General features: G+C 38.8%; 2 protein-coding genes across 2 annotated transcripts; one reads left to right on the forward strand and one right to left on the reverse strand.

Annotated features, from left to right (window-relative positions):
• Positions 1-1,827: 1,827 nt before the first annotated feature.
• On the forward strand, positions 1,828-3,217 carry LOC130744122 (phytolongin Phyl2.2). The gene has a single exon (XM_057596313.1). The coding sequence runs from the start codon at positions 2,119-2,121 to the stop codon at positions 2,881-2,883; it is 765 nt and encodes a 254-aa protein (XP_057452296.1). The 5' UTR covers positions 1,828-2,118; the 3' UTR covers positions 2,884-3,217.
• Positions 3,218-17,528: 14,311 nt separating this feature from the next.
• LOC130744179 (uncharacterized) lies at positions 17,529-18,347 on the reverse strand. Its single transcript, XM_057596372.1, has one exon. It carries the CDS (start codon positions 18,345-18,347, stop codon positions 17,529-17,531), a length of 819 nt encoding a protein of 272 aa, XP_057452355.1.
• Between the last annotated feature and the right edge of the window lie 7,221 nt (positions 18,348-25,568).

The following is a 25,568-nucleotide window of genomic DNA, read 5'->3' on the forward strand; positions in this document are numbered from 1 at the left end:
ATTAAATAGATTATCTGTTTAAAAAAAAATATTTAATAGAACATTCTATCATTTTAAAAAATAAAGCTATTAAAAGATTTCTTGTCCTGTATGGAGGTGTTTGTTTCACAGATTGGAAAATGATAACCGGGAATCTTGTTCCCGGGAATGTTATGATGGGAATGTTATTCCCAGACATCATTAAAAAATTCATTTGGTTCACAAAATCAGTTTCTGTGAATCTTTTTTAATATTCCTGGGTATAATTATAATATATGTTTGGTTCAAAATGTATATTCCTGGGAATAGATAGTAAAATTCTTAAAATACCCTTTGTGGTAAAAGACATGGGTAGTGGGTAGTTGGTAGTGGGTAGTGGGTAGTGGCAATTCAGAGATTTCACACCAAAAATCTCATTCCCTTCTATTCAGGATTCAACTTACCCACCTCTCCATCATGGGAATGAGAAATGCTTCTGGATGAGCATATGACTTACTCAGGAATGAAAGATACCCGGGAATATTTTTTTCAAATCTGCTACCAAACACTGGAAATATAGATTCCGGCCCAAACATTCCCGGGAATCCTTTTCCAATCCGTGAAACAAACGCCCCCTATAAGACCAACTTTTTTTTTGATAGGCAATAAGAATTATATTGAATGGAAGTACAAGGGGTACTTCAACCCAATACAAAAAGGAAGAAGAAGATAGATTAAACAAGCTAAGAACTATCATGTACTAGAGAGACAAAGAACCTAAAAAAACAAAACTACCCCACCTAATACCTCATTCAAACCAACTTAGACATTTATTCCTTTAAAAACGACCATAGTGAGACTTGATTTAGAAAAATATCATACACTGTAACTAGGGATGGCAATGGGTCGGGTAGGGTGCGGGTTTTGCCAAACCCAAACCCAAACCCGAAATCAAAAACCCACACCCGCACCCGCACCCGAACCCGAAATGGGTGGTGAACTTAAACCCACACCCGAACCCATTGGGTTTCGGGTTCACCCGACCCGTACCCACACCCGCACACAACCTCAAACAAACAGTTGAACTCGGAAACCCGACCTGAAAAAGACTGTGAAGAGAGCTATATTATGTAATGTAACATTGTAATTGCCATGTTACTGTTAAATTAATATGCAAGATGCTGCATATATTGTACTGCATAAGCAGAATACTTAGGTTTCACTTATACAGATCCGGGTTCGGGTAGGGTTCGGGTGCGGGTTTGGCCAAACCCAAACCCGAACCCGAAAGTGATCGGGTAAAACCCGAACCCGAACCCGAACCCATTTAACTCGGGTTTTCACCCAAGAAATCGGGTCGGGTCGGGTCGGGTGCCCATGGGTTCGGGCTTCTCTGCCATCCCTAACTGTAACTGTATGATATAGGCAATAAATAAGGTATCCTAGCATAAAATAGGCGAAACCTCATTTAGCAAAATATCTAACTTATCCTAATATCACCCCGCAGAAACTAGCATGAGAGTCCGCGTCAATCACTTCACGTTCATAAAAAAAAAAAAACAAATATACTACAAGTTGTTGGAGTAATAACATAACACTCACTTTAATATTTTATTTCAATAATTCACTTTAATTAATTAAAATTCACGCTGGATGGCTAAAATTATGAATTTCACTTCCAATTTATTGAAATGTTAAAAATAAAGTGTTTTGTTTTTCGTTTAAAAAAAAGTGTTCTATTTTTATTAAATTACTTCTGTAATTTCAATCAAGATGTGATGAAAGTCGTCTCCCTTATAATGCGTCTTAGAGAAATCAAATTTTCAACCTAAAAATTTAAACAAGATTGGAGACCATAAAAAGTAAAGGTATAATATTGAACATGACAAGTTGGTAAATTTGAAATAACGACACCAACAACTTGCTCTTGTTGGAGGCAATCAAACCAATCCAATACCCTCCCTTCCATTTTCTCCTTCCTCCACTCTGTTTTTACCCCTTTTCCATTTCCCTCTCATCATCATCATCATCCTCTTCCATTTCAATTCAATGAAATCCAAATCCAAAACCCTAATTCAATCCACCATAACCTAACCCTCTCAAACCCCTCAGAAATTGAAATTCAAAATTCAAAACCTCGATTCAAAACCAGGGTTTCCGATGGGTGCTGCAACAACGATCTGGAACCCAGAGTTAATCCACTACACATGCATTGCAAGATCAAGCACCATCCTCGCACACCATGGTTCAGGTTCAAACGACCCAAACATGGAAGCATTAGCCTCTGAATGCTTGGCTTTAACCCCACCAAACCACTCCCTCTTCTCCCACACCGTCAACCACCGCACCTACACCTTCCTCATCGACCCTCCCTTCGTCTTCTTCGCCATCTTCGATCACCGCCACACCAAATCCCAAACCCTCGCCTTCCTCCACCGCATCAGATCCTCCCTAACCGAAACCCTCCACCCCCTCAAGGATTCCTCCTCCTCGTCCTCGCCTCCGCCGCCGTTGCCACCGCTCTCGCTCCAGACGCAGTTTGATTTGATCCTCCGGGAGATTCTTCATCTGGATGACGGGAGCACCAGGTCGCCGCCGCCGGCTGTTGTTGGGGTCCCGCACGGCGAGGGGTTGAAGAAGAAGAAGAGGGTTGTGGATTCCGCTGCTGTTGCCGCCAATGGGACGGACGCCAAGGATAGGGACCTTACCACCGCCGCTGCGATGGTTGATGTGAACGACGACCTTGTTTCGCTGCCGGCGGTGGTGACGAAGGGTGTTCCCGGAGATCATCACCACCGCCACAAGGCGAAACACGTGTGGAAGAAACACGTGTGGGTAGTGCTGCTGCTTGATTTGTTTGTCTGTGCGGTTTTGTTCGTGATTTGGTTGTGGGTTTGCAGCGGGTTCAAGTGCATGACCTATTGAGCATTCAACATTCATCAATGAAGATTCATCAAATTCAACAAAAAGAAAAAAACAGAAAGGAAAAATGGGACTTTTTTTTGCTTTGTTTTTGTCCTCTTTCTATTGGGGGATTCTTAAATGCAAAGCATATATCTTCTGTGTAAAAATGGAGGTAAAAACGGTTTGTGTTAATTGGGGTTTCAATTTGCTTGTTTTTTTTTTCAATTTCCATTGGAAATTTCCCTTGTTTTCTTGATGGAAATTGCATACCAAGATCTTGTTTAAGGTTATGGATTGTGCCCCTTTGACTGATTATGTTTTCTGATCTTATACACTATTGTCTGAGATTTGCTTATTGTTGTTACTTTCTCTCAAGGCATAACATATTATAATGCTGCATGTTTTAATTAATGGGTTTGATGTAGTTGCTAGATGTAATGTTTCTTAAACATATTCTCATTCTCAATCAAATTAAAGGTAGGAATTTAGGAATTTATAATTGTCAATTGTTTTAAGGTTAGCTTTTTCTGCATGGTGGTGATTTGCTGAAGAGAAGGTTGGCTTTGGAATGTTGGAGATGCAATTGTTGACCTCATGGTCCAACTCTTGATACTCTAAGATCCTTTTTGAAACCTGCTCCATTTCAGATCACTTCATAGTTCTTTGATTTCTGAGAAGCTTATCAGCTGAAATCTCTTTGCCCATTTTGGTCATATATTGTGATTGGTTTAATATTGAAGAGTGATGAATTTTGCTTCTAAAAACTGTCTAGTTTTTATATTTCGATTGATCATTGTAGATATTAAGTTGGTGTGGGAAACTTTTGAACCAAAAAATACAGGACAAAATAAAAAGGGCCCAATCAATCCACACAAGATAAGAAAAATTTAAGAGTTGTGTTGTGTAAGTCGGTGTGGTGGGACTTTGGAATGGCGACTTGGAGTGCATTATTAAGGTGGCACATTGAAGTGGCGAAGCATGAAGGATCTTCTGATGCAGTATTATAGGTAATTGGTGGACAAACTAGTTCAGTTTCAGAGGGGCCAGCACATGCACAGAGATTTAGTTGTAGATGTACCATCCCAATTTTGTAAAGATATTGATGAGATGTATGCTGAACTACCAATAAACAAACAATTTTTGGTTGCTATTTTTCAAAAATAAACAGCAATCAATTGTTACAAGTCGACACGCTCCCTTCGGATCTCAGAAATAATGAATTGTAGAACTATACTATGCACAGCATAATTAAACTTAAAAAGTAAAGATTAATATCTATCTGTAAAAAATAAAAATTACAGTCACCAATGAACCTAATCATTTTCTTCACATAGGACGTTGCACGTAAGTGGGAGTGGAGAGGCGACGTGAAGGTGAGAAGGAGGTAGATCTGGTGACTGAGGGAGTGGGAGAGGCCAACGAAGGGTGTGAGGCTGGTAGAGGAGGTGGGAGGGTGTTAACAAGTGGCTTTGTCGGGGGGAGGGTGGAGGCTGCCAGAGGAGGTTGATAGTGGCATAGGAGGAAGGAGATGTGGCTCATAGGGACACCGCAGGGAGGGTTAGGGCTGTCAGAGGAGTGGGAGAGGCAACAGAAGATGGTGAGCGACAATAGAAAGATAGAGTGAATAAACGGTTTGAGAAGAATGAGGAAGAGAATGAGCTTATAAGGAAGTTGTGGTGGTGTAATCAATGTTGATTAGCATGCTGACGTTAACTTTCGTAAATTGATGTTAATTGATCACCAAATCGATGCTAGTTGGCGTTGGTGCAAGAGACACTAAAATTAAGTGAGTTGTTTTACGGGTTGCATTAGTGTAGCTTAGCTTTAGTCGAGACTAAACATCCAAATTTAGTGATAGCGTCGGGATCAACACTAATTTTTAACGCTAAAACATCTACTTCTTGTAGTAGTTTATACAAACTCATGTAAGCTTTTCAAATACTCACCATCCTCGTCTCCTTCTCTGTTTTGGTTGTGTTTGGTGCGAATCTGCTTTAGATTTGTAGATCTGCAGTTGTTCCTTTTTTCAGGATCTCAATGTTGTCAGATTGACTCCCCATAGTGCTGTTGGAGCCACGATCTAGGCTCCTCCCTTGAAGATCGTTTAGAGTGATGCAGCCCTGACAGAGTCGGTTGAGTTGCGAGAAGTGGAGCGGTTGATTAAAATGGAATATTAACCCACCGACCACCATCACGTCCTTCTCCATCGTGACATCCACCACCTCCCTTCCTCTCTTCTAAATCGCCACCACCACGCTCTTCTGCTTGCCACTACCACACACCTTGTCAGATCTGTTGCATCGCCGCCGCACTCGACTCCTCATTCTCGGTCACGTACCCTCTCTGTTCCTCTCCCGCCGCTCCTCTGCAACCGCGCCACCACCCCGCTTCCATGCTCCTTGCTGGTTCGAGCACCTTTCTCTAGCGAAGCCCCTTTCCGCCGCTGCTGCTCCTCCCCTTTACAAGGCTCAGAACCACCGCCATTGAATGCAAAAAATGCTTGCTTTGTTAGATGAAGATTGATTTAAGAGAGATTCATTTCAAATCTAGCAGTTTGGGGAAAGAGAGGGAGAGTGGGAGAAGAATGTGATGAAGATGAACTGATAATTTAATTTTCAAAAATAAAAAACATCTTTATTTTTTATTTTTGAGAAAAAAGAATTTAAAAAAATATATAACCGGGGAACTCACTATAAAGAGTCTGATTCCCCTTGTGCACATTTGCACAACATTTTTGTTTTGTACCGTAAGTAAAGAATAATTATATCTTCACACCTCAAAAATGAGGTGTGGAGAGGTGGAGGAAGAGAGGGATAGGAAGAAAGGAGAGAAAAAGTAAAGATGTGATAGGTGATTTGATTGATAAATAAAAGAGAATTAGATAGAAATGAAGGTGGAAAAGAAGTGGAGAGGTGTGTATATATCATAACTCGTAGGCAGACCCTAGGAAAATTCACTATTATGGATCAAGAGGTGGATGTGCAACTTTGCACAACTTTTTACTTGTGAATTTTACACTTTTTCTAAGATTAACAGTTAAGTTATAAGATCACTGGGAACTCTCAAATATTACTGGTTCAATTACTTTGTAATGGATTCCATCAAAATTGTTTATAAATATAAGATTAACAGTTTGACCAATTGGGTATTGTTGTAGGTGTGTGTACATACAGTTCCAAATTGGGCATTATTATGGGTGTAGTATGTTCATGTCGCTTATACACTTGTTCGGGTGTGGTCATTTGCTCCACATCAAAGTGCAGTCCTAGTACCAATCCTTGTTTAGACTCTGTCAGCACCCATTTTTGTCCGGCTCATTTCTATGTTAATTTTAATTTTAATTTTATGGAATCTAAATTAATTGTTTAATTAAAAAGTGTGAAAAATAAATTAGTTGAAAGATGATAAAGTATTTAAAAATCCTAAAATAATAAAAAATTATAAAATTGAATAAAAATTAAAAATAAATTTTGAAATTAAATATAAAATTCTACAAGATTATTAGAGAATAATTCCAAGGTATATTCTACAGGTTAAGGATCAATTGAAAATCAGGAAAGTTGTCAACTAGATCTAAAAAGATCTTATTTAACATTAGGAAAAAAAGGAAAATTGAGGAAACAAAACTCAAAATCTTTATCAGATTTTTTGCACTCACAAAAAATCAAATGTTCTTAGCAACTACAGTAATTAACCCTAGAAGAGCGATTATAAATATAGAAGTATTTCTGGGAAAAGGGGGAGTCTCACTCACAATCAGACCTAGCCACCCCGACTCTCATTTCATCCATTGTTTTGTCAATTACCACGACTCCATTCCTTCACAATCAAGCCCCATTATCTTTACCATGCTCCAAGTTCACTCTCATCCTCCATAGTTACACTTCCTCATGTTTTTAAAACATTCGTTGCATTTCTTCTTTTCACCAATCCAAGACCACCATGTCCACTGTCCTTTCATTTTCTCTCTTTCACGCATATCCCTCCGACCTGCACTATATGAAGCAACTTCCTACGTTCTTAGGTAGATAAAGAGGCTGAAAAGCACATGGGTTTATTTCATGGAGAGGCCAAGTGTGGTAGCAGCAGCCACGAAACAACTGTATTATTTCATCAAGAAGAAAGATCACGCTCTGTTTGCCAACATGTCAGGTTCTTTTCCTTTGTCACCTTTGGATTTGATTTATATTGTTTTAGTTTGTTATCTATATATATTTTGGTTTATGATATTCAATTGGCTTGCATAGCATTTTTTGAACGGCCGGAAATGTAATGACTTGATTTAGTTCTCGGTTAAATCTTAAATGTAGTAATGTACTATCATATCTTGATCATCTAAAAAAGGGCAAAACTAATTAAAAAAGCATTTGGTCGAATATCAAAATGGTTCTCTTTATAATTTATAGACTTGTTTAGATTATAAAAGAATAAAAAAAATCATCATTTAATGTGATTTCTACGTTACATGCTAACAAATAATATAAACATTTCTTATGATTACATTCCATTTGAATTGTTGAGTTCGATTTTTTTTTCACTGGAAGATAAATTGCACATTGCACAAATCGATCCCTGAACTTCCCCTACCCAACTCATATGTCTCATAGCTCATACTACTTGAGCTATCATACGGGGACATTATTGAAGTCGACTAGTTAATGGGAAAATATACAAATAAAAAATTAATAAACTAAGATATTTTCATAGAATAATTAAAATACCCACCAATTTAAAATATATTATTTTCATGGAAATTTTAAAATACATAATATAATATAAAACATTTTCTTAAAATTTAAAAACACAAACCAACTTAAAATTATTCCACTACATGGCCTTGAAGACGCATTGCACATAGGGGATAGATAGGCGCAAGTTTTAAAGTTTGTCGGGCCAAATTTCTAAATAACATTTTTTTGGGGTTAATTAGATAATTTTAAAGTTTGCACAAGGTAACCATTTTAATAGATGTTGTGGCATGCTAAAATCTTCCCCACACATAAATAACTTCTGAATTTAGAACTCCCATCGTAAACAAGTTTTATATTTTTGAGGGCTCCAATTTTCCTTAATAATTGGTGGCGACTCTAAATATTGTTACTTTTCGTCGTGGCTCGGTTGCCACAGACTCTATTCTTTTGCATCTTCCACATTGATATATAATATATAAAGTCCACTATTTCTGACACCAAGAAGGATTTGTTTCATTTAGTGGTGAGAGTGTTTAAGTCCTTGAATTAGAGGAAAGAGATTTGGGAGTTGAGTTGAGCCTTATGAGTTTTCTCATTTGGCCAATTTTGTAAAATTATCATTCATGCATATGCCTGGCTAGTGTGCACTTAGAAGCATTTACTTTACTCAAAGATATTGTTCGATACTGCAATGAGACCAAGTATGACTTGTTCATTTCAATGTGCCACACTACCACCTTAATAATGCATCCAATGACACGAATTCTAGTGGCGGTTTGAATTGCTGTGAGCGAGCCTATAAAACGTCATCAATGGCGGTTAGATAGCAGTTCAAACCCACAAGACAAGTTTTTTTTAAATATATATATATATATATATATATATATATGTTTTGCATATTATAAGCGTATATCAATACACACAGCAGATTGAACCAAGTGTTAGAATTTTATTTAAATTTGGGCTTATATTGGTGGATTTTTTTTGTTTTAAATGAAATAAGTTGTATGTTTCCTGATATATTTTTTTAATGGTTTGTACTCTATCGAAGAGTTCGTTTGCAAGAGACAAGAGATCAAGCGAAAGATCATGTTCAGTATGTGCATTCTTCCGCGAATTAAAAGGATCTTCAAGAGGTATGCGTTTTTATAGCTTTACTCTCATGGTTTCTAATGCCTAGTATTGATCCGATTGAATTATTTCCACAATGTCATATCAGAGTAGGTTATAATAGGTTATACTAGGGTTTTTTTTTTTTATGCTACAAATAAAAAAGAAACAAAGAGGCAGAAAATAGAAAGAAAAACCCTTACGGCCTGATCATGGCATGTGGTGATCAGGCCGTAGGGATTTTTCTTTCTTTTTTTTGGTACATCGGAAAGATGGGGTTTTTTCTTTCTGTTTTCTGTTTCTTTGATTCTCTTTGATTTGTAGCATAAAAAAAAAACCCTAGAAATTTGGTTTTTAAATTTCTGGAATATATATAATTGTTGTATGTCAAGTCGATGAACGATTTGTGTGATGTTCTTTCAATTATGAGTTTATTTTGCTTTATAGCACAGCTTAAATTCGTCTAAAATGCTCGATAGTGTATATCACTTTGATTTGTCTCTTCAAAAGCTAGCAGTGAAGGCAACGATTGTTTTGAAATCAGAGATTCTAATTCTGCTTTCCTTATTTAATTTTAATTTTTCTTTTCGTTGATTCTATACGATTGTTTTGCAACCTTGTGGTATTGGATCTGAAATTTGAAGAGGTTTGGGGTTTCAGAGTTTATATTTTTTTTTTTAAGTCAAATCATGACGATTTAGATTTCCAAAATACAATGTATGATTTGTTTTATGAACTGTAACGGTTTTCCCAAATAATTAGAGAGTTGAGTTTCTCTAATTAGAGATCTGTACCTGCGTCGCAAGAGAAAGGATATTTTTTGGAATTTCTTTTCAGGAATCCTTCCAATATAATAATGGTTTGATCTAAAAAATTAAGATTATACAAGTAGTTTAGAATAATGGTTCATGCGTTTGATTAATAGAGGGCAGATCCCCAACAGCTTGTACTCCATCGAAGAATTCATTTGCAAGAGACAAGAGATCAAGTTGAAGATTCTGTTCTGTTGCATACAATTATGTGCTTATAAAAAAAAATTATGTGCGCATGCTTCAGCAAATTAAAATGATCTTCAAGAGGTATGCTTTTTTATAGTTTTACTCTCATAGTGTTTTAGTTCATTGATCCGATTGAATTATTTCTACACCATGTTTAGAGAGAAGTTCTAAAAATCAGAGGTTGCTTTCTTTGTTTGAAGGGATGACCGAAAATTGTGAAGTGAAAATCGATTCTGCAAACCAACTCAATTCAATTCTTCTTTCTTTTCACAAGCGATGTGGAAGATCACAATCCTAATCTCCGCCCCCATAATGGGGGAATCCACCCAGAAATTGAAGATGTATATACAAACAGCGGAACTCAACAGCGGCGCTGACCATGTTGGGAGCTCCTGGTTTCCGCTTACAGGTGCGGATATTTTGTCCAAGTTTAAGAGTATCTAATTTGATAGTTTTATATGGGATGATTTATTGATAAGCTTCTCAAAACTGATGTCTGATGCCACCTAATGGCAATTAGAGATTGAAAACTTGATTGATTTCGGATTAGGATTACAATTTGCGCGTACAACTACTGAGATCATCATCGTTTGTACATTGGGATCCTAGTCATGATCCAACTGCAACAATCTTGTTTTAAATATGATACCCTAGGAAGCATTTTCTAAAACAAGTCCCTACTGAAATTTTAGACAACACTCTTCCTTTTCCTCCGTCATTCATTCATAACATCATGATCTAAAGCATTTTGCAATGACCATGTTCAAATTTTCTAGTATATTTATGTGAAATTATGTGTAACAATAGTTTGTTTGCTTTTTAAACTTTGTCGCGATTGTTTTGCCGTGTTTTCAGTATGTAGATTGTTCAGAAGTACATGAAAGATGTCAAGCGTCTGATTGCCACCAAAGAACAGAGCGGAATAGCTTCCGCTCTAGAATTTATAGACTCCGCTCTTGTAATCTCTCCATGTCTAGATCTTCCGCTTGAACTGCGAGCGAGGTCGCTGCTGCATTTGCGGCGGTTCAAGAAGGTAGCCGACATGCTTCAGCACTACATTCCGAGCTTGAGAATGGCGAACGACCACCATGTCTCTGTCTCTTCTTCTTCTGTTAGCTCTTCCCATAACATTTCGAGAGAGGGATTGAAACTCATCTCCTCCCTTGACATTCATAAATTTTGGATTACCGTTCAATTCAGGTAATTAAGGTACGCCAGGGGTAGAGGAGTTTCAATCCCTCCCTCGAAATGTTCTGGGAAGAGCTACCAGAAGAAGAAGAGACAGAGATAGGGTGGTCGTTCGCCATTCTCAAGCTCGGAATGTGGTCCTGAAGCATGTCGACTACCTCGTTGAACCGCCGCAGATGCAGCATTGACCTCGCTCGCAGTTCAAGCGCGAGGTCCAAACGATGAGAGATTACAAGAGCGGAGTCTATAAATTCCAAGCGAAAGCTATTCCGCTCTGGTCTTCAGTGGCAATCAGATGGTTGGCATCTTTCATTACTTCTGAACAATCTGCATACTGAGAACACGACAAAACAATCACGAACATGTGATACAAAGTTTAAAAAACAAACAAACTATTGTTACACATAAATATTAATAGAAATATTTACCATTGCAAAATGTTTGAGATCATGATGTTAAGAATGAATGACGGAGGAAGAGTGTTGTCTCAAATCTCAATAGGGACTTGTTTTTGAAAATGCTTCCTAGGGTCATATTTAAAATAAGAATGTTGCAGCTGGATCATGAATAAGATTCCAAAGTGCAAACAATGATGATCTTAGTAGCTGTACGCGCAAGTTGTAATCCTAATCCAAAATCCATTAAGTTTTCAGTTCAATCAACCGTTTCCTTTTTAGTTTGGTAACATAATGAATCAATCTCTAATTGTCATTGATTGGTATCAGACATCAATTTTGAGAGGCTTATCTCAACACGGACTTGTTTTTGAAAATGCTTCCTTATTCTATGGACAATCAAGTACAAATTGATGCTGCTGACAAGGTAGGACAATCTACATGGAAGATGGATCTCCATGCTCTCGGGGCATCTTACAAGTATCTTTGTACCTCTAGAAAGGTTGAAAGGAAAGCAAAAACAAGTAGAGATTAGTGATGATAGCAAGCAAAGTTAGAACAAAGACTTAATTGCAACATGTTTGGATATTAGTTGATTGAAATCAAAAAGCAGATTTCCCTCTTTTCAATTAAAAAAAAAACCAATGGAACCAAATGAGCGTGTTGGGATACTCGTTAGCGCTTAGCACTCACATCGAGACAAAATTTGAATGGAAGTAAGGTAATTATTCTTATATTGAGATGAATGTGCTTTTACGTTTACTTAACTAGTACCAAAAAACACACTTGAATCAATTGAGGGAATCCATGTGCTTTTACTCTTTTTTCAACATTTAAGCAAATATAGCTGTCCTTGACTACTTATTGTATGTTTAGAAATTCTTTTAGAATTGATTCTAAAGCCAAATTAACTCTGGGAGAAGCTTCGTTGAGTAATTTTCGGGTGTCAGGTTGGAACACTGATCATAGGTGAGGATGGAGCTTTCTTGTCTTAGTTACTATAAATCAAAAAACATATATATGATTATATGTTCCCTGCCTTTGCAACAACTACATGTCTATATTATGAGTGGTTGGGATTGGCTTCTAGCTAGCAACTGAATTCTCTGTCAGGTGAAGATGTTACTAGTCAACAAGCCCTGATTATTTGGCATCTACCGATAAGGGCTCATTGCAAAAACTACATGGCATCAAACTGTCGGTGGTAACATTTTAAAGATATTAATTATGATCAATGAATGAAACATGTTGGGGAGTTAATTCACTAAAAGCTGCCAGTTTTATTGATGGAGAAATTCAGAAAAAGAAAGCTATATTATAACCACCACTTTTATTGTTCAACTTCAAACCATATGTGCATGCATGTATTGCGATCATTACCTACATACATTGGTATTAAATTTTCAGGTTTCAATACTTGGTATCTGTTAAGGGTAATCACTGTTACTAGCTTGGAGAACTTTAAGGGTGATCGAGTAATCAGTAACTCTATATCCAGAAAAGAAAAATCACAGTGAAAATAGTTGGAAGCAGAGGAACCTTTCGAAAGTTTGAAACTTTAGTAAGCAGAGGAACCATTTGCAGAGAAAGAATTTACACATGAGGGGAAAATGTAGATAAAGTCCATTGTTTTTAGTTTATATGTTGCTTTTCTCTAATGTTAGTCACTTCTGGTGACCCTGATCCTTACTAGAAAAGAGATTGAATCTCTGTTTTATCTTATTTTGGATATGAGTACAAAGTTATGTATATATACAAATAATACAATGCATGATAGAACTAAGAATTTTTAAAAATACATTAAAAATAAAAAACTAGTAACAATTACTCTCTCCGTTCCTATATAACTCAGCTCATACCATTTTGATTCTTTTTTTGTCCCTATTTATTTTATACTTTTACAATTTCAAAAAAGCATTAATTATACTTTATGAATTTTACCCTTCATTTATTAGTGGTAGGAAAATTGAAAAGTTATAATTAATAAGAGAGATAAAGGGCATAATAGGAAGTTAGATAATAATTTTAATAAAACAAGAATATTAATTATTATTTTTTAATATTTGTACAACAACTTTAAAGTATTAGTTATATAAGAATGGAGAGAGTATTTATTGAGTACACACTAAAACAATGTTGGAAGCGTTAATTTTGTTTTTTGATAAGCCAAATATTGTATTAATGGGCATAAGGGATGCCCCAACCCATAATACAAAGATAGAGAACCTAAAACAAAGAATTATTTCAGCCAGTAAATGTTACGTACAATGCTAGCTACCTCAGAAACAATTCCGATCCATTCCCTTCTAAATTATATAACATATATGAGGCTACTGGAGCTCCAACTAAATAAAAGAGAATGCACCATCATACTACTAAATGAAAGGACAGAATCTGCATCTGCAAAGCCAACACGCACTGGACCTTCAATTATCTTTCAAATAACAGGTCACAAGACTTCAACAAAATTGCCAGGGGAGCAAATTCTCACAAGCTCCACACCACCAAGCATCCAGCAATGCGTAATAGAGCAGGGGGTGAAACAGAGCTTCATGGTAACAAGCAAAAGCAGGGTAGCAACCAAGTGGCATCAAGAAGAAAACTAATGCCTTCTAAACAGATTATAAAGATTTCAGGCATACCAGTGGATTTGAGGTCCATGTTGATTTTAAAAAGTTGTGTCATCCTTGTTAGAAGTCTCTCATTGGTTAGAGATGTGACCAATTAAGTGCTTATAAATGGTAGAGCAACTTTCAACTCTTAAGTTAGCTTTTGGATTGAGTTAAGCCTCCCTAATTCTAATATGGTATCAGAGTTTATCCTAGATCCATTTGTTGTAGAGACCTCCCATATTTGGGTCACCCGTTGATGTTCATTTCACGCTCCAAATGTCTAGCCCTGGGCGTGAGAGGTGGGTTAAAAGTCTCACATTGGTTAGAGATATGACAAAATAAGTGTTTATAAAAGGTAGTGCAACCCTCAACTCTTGAGCTAGCTTTTAGGTTGAGTTAAACCTCCCTAATTTAATAATGCTCATAATAGAGGTTTAGTGCATTATTAGAATACAATTGTGCTTTATTTTAGCATCTTATCTGAGTTATACAATATCACACTTAACTGGACTCTAATTTGATAAATAAATAGTTCTAATATTGTTCTATTGTCATTTGTACTAGAACAAGTCGAATCTGGAACTACGGTGGTTCAAATGAGAGAAATAATTGTTGTGCTATAAGGAAATAAAGTTACGCCCTCACTAATAGCAATTACTTTTGGCGTAGTGGTAAGTGCTTGATCCAATAAGTGGTATCAGAGCAAGGTCATGGGTTTGAATCCCCCGGCTAACACTGGGGGGGAGATTGTTGGATTTATTAGTCCAACGTCACCCTTAAATTTGATGGGCTAAACATCTCTCCCCATGATGCTTAACATCGCAGCCCCTTGAGGACTCTGTGCTATAAGGAAATAAAGTTGTGCCCTCAAGAATCAAATGCTGAAGATAAACTCTGATGATGATGCCTCGTTTTGATTCAAAGTGTTGTTGGCACATCTTCAGGGGATGTTCGTCCCTCAGAATCTGATCTTCTCGTAGCACATGCCGAAGACTTCAGAATCTCAGAATTTGAACGCCTAATGTTAATGTTGAACCTTGCGAATTTGAAAATCATCACTAAAATGAAAATATCTTTAGACACAACTCAAAATTGGACGGGGTTTGAAGCACCTTGAAACTAACTTTCGTGAAGAACCCAAGTTCACTTTCACCCATTTAGAGGGTCAAATACTTATCAGAAGACGATTGACGTAACTACACAATAACTCATGACAACTTTGAACGTAACTTTGTTATTTTAAGTTAGAATTGAGTGCAGTCAAAAGCTACTACCTCTGAATGGGTTTCTGGATGTGTGACACTAAAATCAAGGCCGAATAGGCCCAAAAAAGAAACTAGTCACCACTATAAATACTAGTAGGATGGATTAGATCAAAATCTTTTGTCACCTTGTTATTAATATCTAGGTTTTGCCAATTACAGTTGTTGTCTCTACTTTCATCATTTTATGAGTTTTCACCCACACTCATGGATTGAAAAATGAAGGAGGTCTAACTCAACCCAAAAGCTAGCTCAAGAGTTAAGGTTTGCACAACCATATATAAGTAATTGCTTGGCCACATCTCTAGCCAATGTGAAACTCTAACACACCCCCTCACGCCCAGTGTAGAACATCTGGAGCGTGGAATGAAACGGGTGGCCCAAATATGGGAGGTCTGCACAACAAATGGATCTAGGATAGGGGCCCAGGCCCATGGTCAAACAACCATTGGCTCTGATACCATGAAGGAGGTCTAACTCAACCCAAAAGCTAGCTCAAGAGTTAAAGTTTGCATAACCATATATAAGCAATTGATTTTTGGGAAGAGGTGAGATGGTGAGATCATCAATGGTTACAGAAAGGTTGAAGAGCTTTCTGGGTTTGTAGATACCACGCATGATGCGAGTGGCCATGGTACGGATAAGAGGTACAGGCTGAGTCGGCGAAGGAGGTGAAGGAGAAGATGGCAGGGAATCAGAAGAGGAGGAAGAGGTCATGGGGAGTTGTGGTATGGTCATGGCTGGAGGTACCACAGGAGTAGGGCTAGGGTCAGGACTAGTCCACTGGTGAATGATAGAGGGATGTATAGGAGCTGAGAAATAGTCATATGTGGAGGGAGGAGGGGTAGTCATGGTGGCAAAGGGAAACTGAGTCTCATCAAAGATGACATGTCGGGAGATAATGAGTTTTCTGTGCGACAAATCTAAACACTTATAACCTCTGTGATGAAGTGGGTACCCTAGGAAGACACACGGGGATGAGCGTGGTTGTAATTTGTTAATGATAGTGGAAGGAACCAAAGGATAACAAAGACAACCAAACACGCGTAGATGTGTGTAAGACGGGTCACGACGATATAGAAGTTGAGTGGGAGAGAGATTAGACAAAGATTTTCGAGGAATGATATTAAGTAGATAGGTAGCCATTTGAAGGGCATGAAGTCAAAAGGACGGAGGAACAGTCGCATGAGCGAGAAGAGTGCGAATCATGTTGTTAATTGTCCGTACTTTGCGCTCCGCCTTGCCATTTTGAGATGATGTATGTGGGTAGGAGAAGCGAAAAATAAGACCATGAGCAGCACAATAAGCATGAAAAAATTTATTGTCAAATTCTCGCCCATTATCACATTGAAGACATTTGAAATTTTGGGAAAAGTGCGTGCGGATTTGATTTGACAGAGAAGTGAACATTTCAAAAACTTGAAATTTATTGCTTAAGGGAAAAGTCCACAAGAAATCCGTAAAATCATCCAAGAATAATACATAATACCGATGACCAGCGGAAGATAAAACAGGCGAAGTCCATAGATCACTGTGTAAAATGTCAAAAGGCATCACAGTAACATTATTAGAAGAAACAAATGGCAACCTAAAATGTTTGCCAAACACACAAGACTGACAAACTGTGCTAGAATTTAAAGACTCATAACGAATAAACTTATTACTAAGAAGAGACTGCAAGGCGGAAGAACTGGGATGACCAAGACGATTGTGCCAAAGACTCTGAGCTAGACCAGCAAATGGAAAGGACGGAGTGACTGGATATAGGTCGCCAGGACTATTACATCTCATGAGTGGAATCCCCGTCTGAATATCATTAACCGAGAAGCCATATGAGTCGAAACAAACAGAAACATTGTTATCAGTAGTGAGTTGCCGCACAGAAATCAAGTTTTTAACAATTTGTGGTGTGTGCAAGACATAGGAAAGGGTCAAAGGCTTGTGCTTATTGGAGGTGGGGAGGGTGGTGTGTCCAGAACCCTGAATTGGAATACTCTGTCCGCTACTAACATACAGTTTCTGATTAAAATGACTTAAATTAGAATAAGACATGAGATTACCTTGTGATGCTGCTACATGAGAAGATGCTCCAGTGTCCATGTACCAGGTGCTGTCCAGAGGAGCAAGTATCATGGTGTGCATGGCGGTGGCAATGTCAGTGGGCACGGGTGAGGCCGAAGCAGCATAAGCTTGAGGGCGCTGGCCCAGAATGCCGGGTTGCCGAGGAGGAGCAGAGGGACGAGTCCACTGAGAGGTAGGATATGGGCACGAAAGCTTGGCCCATGGAGGTGGGGCCCATCCCCAATGCTGGTACGAGAAATACGGCGGCTGAGGTGGCATCGGGGGAGAGGAGCCTTGAGAGGTGCCACTGCGGGATCCGCCACCGTTGCCACAATTCCCACCACGACCCTTAGAGTTGTGGGTTTGAGAACGGTTGGGGGACCGACGAGCAGAGCTTTGAGAAGAGGCAATCAGAAGGACGCGGCTGAGTAGCAACATAGGCAGCAGGAGGCTCAACAGGTTTCATCCTAGCCATACCGGCTTCCTCCAAGGTGAGCATAGAGCGAGCCTGATGAAAGGAAGGGAGCGGATTGCTCTGGCGAATCAAATTGGCAACACCCCGGTAAGCATCAGTGAGGCCGGAGATGAGCGGCAAAACCATACGGTGATTGTTCACAGGTGCACCGACATCACGGAGCTGGTCAGAAAGCGTCTTCAGACGCTGACAGTAGGCGGCGACGGTCGGAAATGCCTCCATACGAACAGTAGAGAACTCTTGCTCCAGGGTGATATCACGGGCGTTCTGATTATCCTGAAATAAATCTGCCAAACACGTCCAAGCAATGAAAGCAGTGGAGTCAGGCTCCATGATGGTAGACATCAGATCAGCAGAAATGGTGGAATAAATCCACTGAAGAACCATGGCATCCAAAGTGACCCACTGCTCATAAGTAGGGTCAGTGACTGGCGGGGTAGGCTTGTCCGCAACAGGGACAATGTGATGCAGAACCCGGTGGGAACGAGCATGAATGCGGAAAAGCTCCGCCCAGGTGCCATAGCAATCAGTCTCCATGTCAAGTATAATAGGAATGTGATTCCTAATGTTTGAAACAACGAGCGCTGGGTGAAAATCAGGCTTGGCCGGTGGGGTAGGAGGAGCCACTGGGGTGACTGCAGTCGGAGAGGGGACGAGCAAGGGAGTGTTGTCCGATGAGGCTAGAGAAGACATGGCGTGAGGGGTTTTGCTGTGAGTGAAGAAAAATAGGTTTTTTTTTTAGGTTGAAGGTTGCTGGCTAGTCTGGGCGAACCGGTCTGGTTGAACCAGGTCACTAAAGTGCTGAACCGGGCAGCAAACAAAGAAACAGATAGCACAGAAACACGTGCAAAGTGCAGATCTGGAAAAAATAAACACGCTGCACAGAACCTTGGATATCTACGGAGGCGTGCGACTTGGAGAGAGGAGGGGCTGAGTGATGGCGATCCAAACACGCGCATTAAGTGGCGTAGTGGAGAGGAGCAGAGGTCGCGGGTGCACGGGCCTGGGCAGCGTGGCTGGCGACGGAGAAGGAACGAAGCAGCAAGGGAGAAAAATGCGAAGGCAGTGGGTCTATCGCGTGGAGAAGGGAAGATTGGGAGGTTCAGTGGAGGCAGTGGGCCAAGCGCGCGTGGGGGAAGGAGGAGGGTGAGAGGAACAGCGGCGGCGGTGGTGCTTGGAGTGGAAAGCACAGCGGCGGCGGTGCGTAGAGCACAGCGACGACTGATGCGGAAGAATTAGGGTAGGATCTTTAGGAAGCTGATACCATGAAGGAAGCCTAACTCAACCCAAAAGCTAGCTCTTTCCGACCCAAATTGGAAATCTGCAATGCAGTCTGAATTTGATGCTTTAATTAGAAATAAAACTTGGGATTTGGTTCCTCGTCCTAGTGATGTTAATCTCATTCGCTGCATGTGGATTTTTCGTCATAAGATGAAAGCTAATGGTTGTTTTGAGCGTTATAAAGCTCGTATTGTAGGTGATGGCAGGTCACAGATTGCAGGTGTTGATTGTGACGAGACCTTCAGTCCTGTGGTGAAACCAGTAACCATTCGCACAGTTCTCACCATTGCCCTCTCCAGGTCTTGGCCCATTCACCAGTTAGATGTTTAGAATGCTTTTCTCCATGGTGATCTGCATGAGACAGTTTACATGCATCAGCCCCTGGGTTTCCGTGACCGTACTCATCCTGATTATGTGTGTCTCTTGCGGAAATCTCTTTATGGGTTGAAGCAAGCGCCTCGCGCTTGGTACCAGCGTTTTGTCGACTACGTCTCCACCATTGGGTTTCAGCATAGCACCTCTGATCACTCTCTTTTCATCTACAGACGAGGCTCTGACATGGCTTACCTCCTGCTTTATGTTGATGACATCATCCTCATCAGCTCCTCTCATGACCTTCCCAAATCTATCATGGCCCTTCTTGCCTCAGAGTTTGCTATGAAGGATTTGGGACCGTTGAACTATTTTCTTGGTGGACTTTTTCTCAGTTAGAGTACATATGCACATGACATTATTGCGCGAGCCGGTATGACATCGTACAACCCTTCTGCCACTCCAGTTGACACCAAGCAGAAACTCAGTACTTCAGCCGGTACTCTGTGTGATGATCCTACTTTATATCGGAGTCTTGTTGGGGCTTTGCAGTATCTGACATTCACTCGTCCTGGCATCTCTTATGTTGTTCAGCATGTGTGTCTTCACATGCATGCCCCCCGCACAGAGCATATGTTTGCACTAAAGCGCATCCTGCGTTATGTTCAGGGCACTATACAGTTTGGTTTGCATCTCTATCCTTCTCCTATCGAGAAGTTTATTTCCTACACTGATGCAGATTGGGGTGAATGTCCTGACACTCGTCAGTCTACTTCTGGCTACTGTGTGTTTCTCGGCGACAACCTCATTTCTTGGTCGTCCAAGAGACAACCCACGCTTTCCCGATCCAGTGCTGAGGCTGAGTACCGAGGCGTTGCTAATGTGGTTTCTGAATCATGTTGGCTACGCAACCTGCTTTTGGAGCTTCACTTTCCTCTTTCTCAGGCTACTTTGGTCTATTGTGATAATGTTAGTGTCATCTACCTATCCGACAATCCTGTCCAGCATCAGCGCATTAAACACATTGAGATGGACATTCACTTTGTTCGAGAGAAGGTCGCCCGTGGTCAGGCACGCATCCTTCATGTTCCTTCTCGTCACCAGATTGCGGATATCTTCACCAAAGGCCTCCCTCGAGTTCTCTTTGATGATTTTCGAACCAGTCTCAGCGTCAGTGAACCTCCCGCTTCGACTGCGGGGGTGTGATAGAATATGATATGCATTCCTGTAATTAAGCAATTAGATCCCTGTAATTATGTTGTGTATAATTAGCTAGTTGACTTTGATTATATTGCTTTTGTATTTATACCTATTTCAAATGAATGAGAAATCAACCAATTACCCTACCTTCTTACAAAAAAAACTCCTTAGTCAATCTTATCATTTTTAATCTTCCTTTGTATGCAGTCTTGAGGTATTATTCTTAATGTTATATTTCATCATTGTTAATGGAGTTGATTTATGCAGCTTCACTAATCTTTGATTTGTTTTCATGTCGGTTGAGTTTGAAATACTATGTTCTGAACGTTTATTTAAGAGAGTTGACATCAAAATCAGTGAGAGGACTTTTGAACTAATGAAATATTGAAGTCCTTAACACTGATTGCTTGTTAGATTTGAGAATTCTAAGAAGACAATTGTTCTTATACTTTAAATTAAATGGCCGATTATCACTCCTTAACTTGAACAAATCTGATTCTAGGCATTTATCCAGTGGAGAATCGTAAATTTCCAGCTCACAATTGATACCAAGCCCGATCGAGGGGTTGCATGAGGTCGTATAATGCCAACTTGTGCGCATGATTGAGAAATTAAGGGTGCATATATAAAACCGTATGGTTGACGCATGTAAGTATCTTACGAAATTATGCCATGTAAAGAAGCATATTGACATCCACGTTGCGACTAAAAGAACTTCAAATTTAAAATATAAGATTGAAAAGTTTATAACCAATTAATATGATTAGTACTCGTTGTCTCACTTCAATAATCATTTTCAGCAAATTTAACTTCAATTTTTCTCTCAGAAACAATTGAAACGTGACAATATATATGTGTGTGTGGTAGCATACTAGCATCCTAAGATAAAGCGCATATCACAGATAATGAGATCGATCATGATCAATTTGATTATGGAATCTTTGTCATGCATTATGGAATCTTTGTCATGCCTTGACGTGTTTAAGATATACACCCCATTTCTTCCACGACGTTCAAAGAGTTCAAAATAATACTACTACGTACGTACTAAACAACAAATTAAAGGGAGAAAAAGGCGTATTATAGTGCCTTAGTTTTCTTTTTTATCTTTACTTTTTCAATTTTGTTGAACTGGGAACTTTAATTCTGGGTTGGCTGGAACTTTAAGACTCCACAAAAGCTTTTGATCAATATATACGTTAGGATAAAGACGACTCTCTTGGCATTTTTTAATATTCTTTTATTTTTTGAGTTTATAAATCCAGCATGTATATTATTGAACATCACCTCGAATCTCATAGGACAACCATAATAATTAATTTCAAAACCTCTTTACAACCCGGTGAGTATATATAATTTGCATAATGTATGTTTAAATTGTTTTAATCCTTTCTTTTAATAATATTTTGTTTGTTTTATTTTAAAAAATTCCTTTTTCATCTTGGAGGCATGCACTTTTTTCCCGACTCTCCTAATTGCCCCACTTCTTTTACGCCAACTTGTGTTATAAATAATCAAAGTTAGTATTGACATTAAGAATAAAAATGTTGGCATTACCTTCTTTTAACTAAAGAAGATATAAAGGGGGAATTATATTCTCTTATTATTTGCTAAAAGCTTGCATGTTTAAAGGGTATGATAAATACTATTTTGGTAAATTTTATGATACCCTGAATTTTTTTTGGTGTGGTACTCGCATTAAAAAATATAATAGATTATTATCATCTTATTCAAGGTAAATACTACATCTTTAGATTTTACTTTACTTATCAAATAATATTATCTCATGAAATTTAATTTTTAATGGAAAATAGACGAGTGGTGGAAACGAATGATGATGATGAAGATGCGTGTAAAATTACCATGGTTACGTTGATGGATGAACAAAGGTAAAAAAACACAACTCGTAAATCTCACGTCCCTAAGAATGGAACGCTACATTAGTATGATAGAACAAAATCAAAATTTTAACCAGTACATGAGTCTTTATTATTAAATCAGCTCATTTTGAGTACTACACATTAACCTAGTTTAAGGTAATACAGCAAACACTATATTATTTTTCATGTAATATGTTTTTACTCTCTAATTTCCTGTAATATGTCATTATAGTATAATTGAGAATATTCAAATCTTTCAGTTGGGAAATTAAGCTTTTATTTCGAATTACAGACTATTAGAATATATAGCACTACGAGCTATAACTTCTACTATCCTACGGGCAATATTCAGACATAGAAATTAACTTTTAAATCTATGTCACACTTGGCTTACATAACTTCAAAGACGGCCTTCAATCTTGAATTTGAGGCTTTGAAATATAACTTAGGGATTGATAACAAGCACGAGTGCATATGGAGTTTGTTAGGTATCAATGACTAGAGATGTCCACCATCGCACGATTTCGGTTGGTCTCAGGCTAAAACGTCAGTTTGGTCAGTTGAAAAACAACAAACCACCAAACCCACCACTGTCCGTTTAGTGTCAACGAGTTCCTCAGGTTGGTTTGTTCAGATGACGGTTTCACCGATGGGTACAATCAGGTTGTTATTCCAAAAAAATGTCCACACAAAAAATGCGATGATGAGCTCAAGCAAGTTGATATCCGGTAAAATCCAATAAATCATAACAAAGATTAAATTTGACACTGGTTAACATTAACCAAAAATTAAAATCTTCACAAATGATAATTTAAAGAAAAAAAAAAGGATGGAGAAACCCTACTGCAATAGTTGATCTTCTTCCATGGTAAATGCATCTTTAACTTAAAATCTTGAAGGAGATTAATGGCTCAAATAATGATTTTGGGCGGTGGCACGAATAGTGGTTGTTATCAATCGAGGCAACAATGATGATTCTGGGTGGATCTACTAGAAGCATGATTTCTTCGAATTGTGGCGGTGGAGCATGTAGCAAAAGGGGGAATAGAAGAGAATCGATGGCTAGCAAGGTATGGGTGGGGGTGTTGTAGTGTGTGAAGACGAAGAGATGTGGAGGATATGTTTTTGTTTCTGCTGTTCTAGGTGGTGTGCGGCGCGAAGGGAAGTGAAAGGTTAAAGAGGTCGGTGATTAGGGTGGGGGCGGAGCACGAAGCCAGTGAATGAGAAGCGCAGGGTGAAGCACATGGAGAGGAGAAACATAACATATCTGGTGGGTTGGAGCAGCGCCGGTGCACGAAGCCAGGTTAAGTAGGTTGAGGCGGCGCTTGTGCATGGTCTGAGAGGAGAAGAGAACAGACTTCTCTTTAACCCTACATTAGGGCTCCTTTTCAGCTTCTCTCTCTCTCTCTCTCTCTCTCTCTCTCTCTCTCTCTCTCTCTCTCTCTCTCGCATAGGGCTACTTGGTTATGGCACTCTTGGACTTGGGTTGCTAGTTCAACTATTAAATAGACCTACTCCAATCGGTTCGGTCAGTTCAAAACCAAACAGAAACTGACCGGTTCAACCCTAGCGAACCCATTCTATTGAACCACCCAAACCTAAGACCAAACTAAGCGATTCATTAAGAAATTGACTGGTTTGCTCAAGTTTGGTTTGGTTTAGAACTTCATGGACACCCCTACCAATGATGGTGAATAATACAAAGTGGAGGTAATGGTGATGATGAGTTAAGGACAATGAAGAATCACTACAATAAAATGCATGTCAAAATAGCGACAAAAAGTTATGGTTTAACTGATGAATTATGGTATTTTATGGTTGTGGTGCTTGAAGGCGAACGATAGTGGAGACACTACAACAGAAAAAGGAATGGGTGCCAGCTATGGGGTAGCACTATTTAATTGCTAGCTATGCTTGTTGAAAAGCAAAGAAAAATGTTCACTTGTAGCAGTTAAATTAACTACGATAATAGCCTGGTGCGAAATAATGGATTGAGTAAGCGTAGCCGTTAAAAAGGAAACGGTACCTTTATTAGAAGTATTTAGGCAATTGGCAGCGGTTGAAAGCTAGCTGCAACCCATATTATATTTTTGGTTACAGTTACACACAAAAAATCAGATGACGGTTTCACCGATGGGTACAATCAGGTTGTTATTCCAAAAAAAAGTCCACACAAAAAATGCGATGATGAGCTCAAGCAAGTTGATATCCGGTAAAATCCAATAAATCATAACAAAGATTAAATTTGACACTGGTTAACATTAACCAAAAATTAAAATCTTCACAAATGATAATTTATAGAAAAAAAAAAGGATGGAGAAACCCTACTGCAATAGTTGATCTCCTTCCATGGTAAATGCATCTTTAACTTAAAATCTTGAAGGAGATTAATGGCTCAAATAATGATTTTGGGCGGTGGCACGAATAGTGGTTGTTATCAATCGAGGCAACAATGATGATTCTGGGTGGATCTACTAGAAGCATGATTTCTTCGAATTGTGGCGGTGGAGCATGTAGCAAAAGGGGGAATAGAAGAGAATCGATGGCTAGCAAGGTATGGGTGGGGGTGTTGTAGTGTGTGAAGACGAAGAGATGTGGATGCTATGTTTTTGTTTCTGCTGTTCTAGGTGGTGTGCGGCGCGAAGGGAAGTGAAAGGTTAAAGAGGTCGGTGATTAGGGTGGGGGCTGTAACACCCCATTTTCTGTTATTAGGTTATTTATTATTTTATTTTAATTAGTATTATGGTATATGGTAATTAAGTGATTTTGTTAGATAATTAAGTGATTATGTGATATAGATAAATAAGGTTTTAGGGTTTAGTGTGAGTAATTGAGAGTGGGGCCCATTGTATGGCTATTTAAGGGTTAGGAGTGAAATAGAAAGAAAGAAAAGAAAAAAAATAAGGATTAGAAGAGAAGCAGAACAAGAAACACGTGAAAGCAGAGAAGGAGAGGAGAAAAGAGGAGAAAACTTAGAACTCATCTACAAGAGGTAAGGGTTTGAATTCATGTTTTATGGATTGGTATGATAGTGGATAATGATAGAAAGCATGATTTAGGAACCCTAGGTTGCAAAAATTCCCAAATTGAAATAGTTAGGGTTTGGTTTTTAGATGATTTTGGGGGTAGATGATAGGCTTGCATGATGCGCAGAAATTTACGTTCTCTTGTACCCTTTTTCGTGCTATGTTAATGGCCGAATTTGAAGAAGTAGTCTTCATAAAGGTTGTAGGTTTTTCTG

The sequence above is a fragment of the Lotus japonicus genome, chromosome 1 (genome assembly GCF_012489685.1).
Source record: "Lotus japonicus ecotype B-129 chromosome 1, LjGifu_v1.2".
Taxonomy (NCBI): Eukaryota; Viridiplantae; Streptophyta; class Magnoliopsida; order Fabales; family Fabaceae; genus Lotus; species Lotus japonicus.

Excerpts from the sequence above, each read along its gene's own strand:
- LOC130744122 (XM_057596313.1), top strand. The coding sequence starts at position 2,119 with ATGGGTGCTGCAACAACGATCTGGAACCCAGAGTTAATCCACTACACA.
- LOC130744179 (XM_057596372.1), bottom strand. The coding sequence starts at position 18,347 with ATGTCTTCTCTAGCCTCATCGGACAACACTCCCTTGCTCGTCCCCTCT.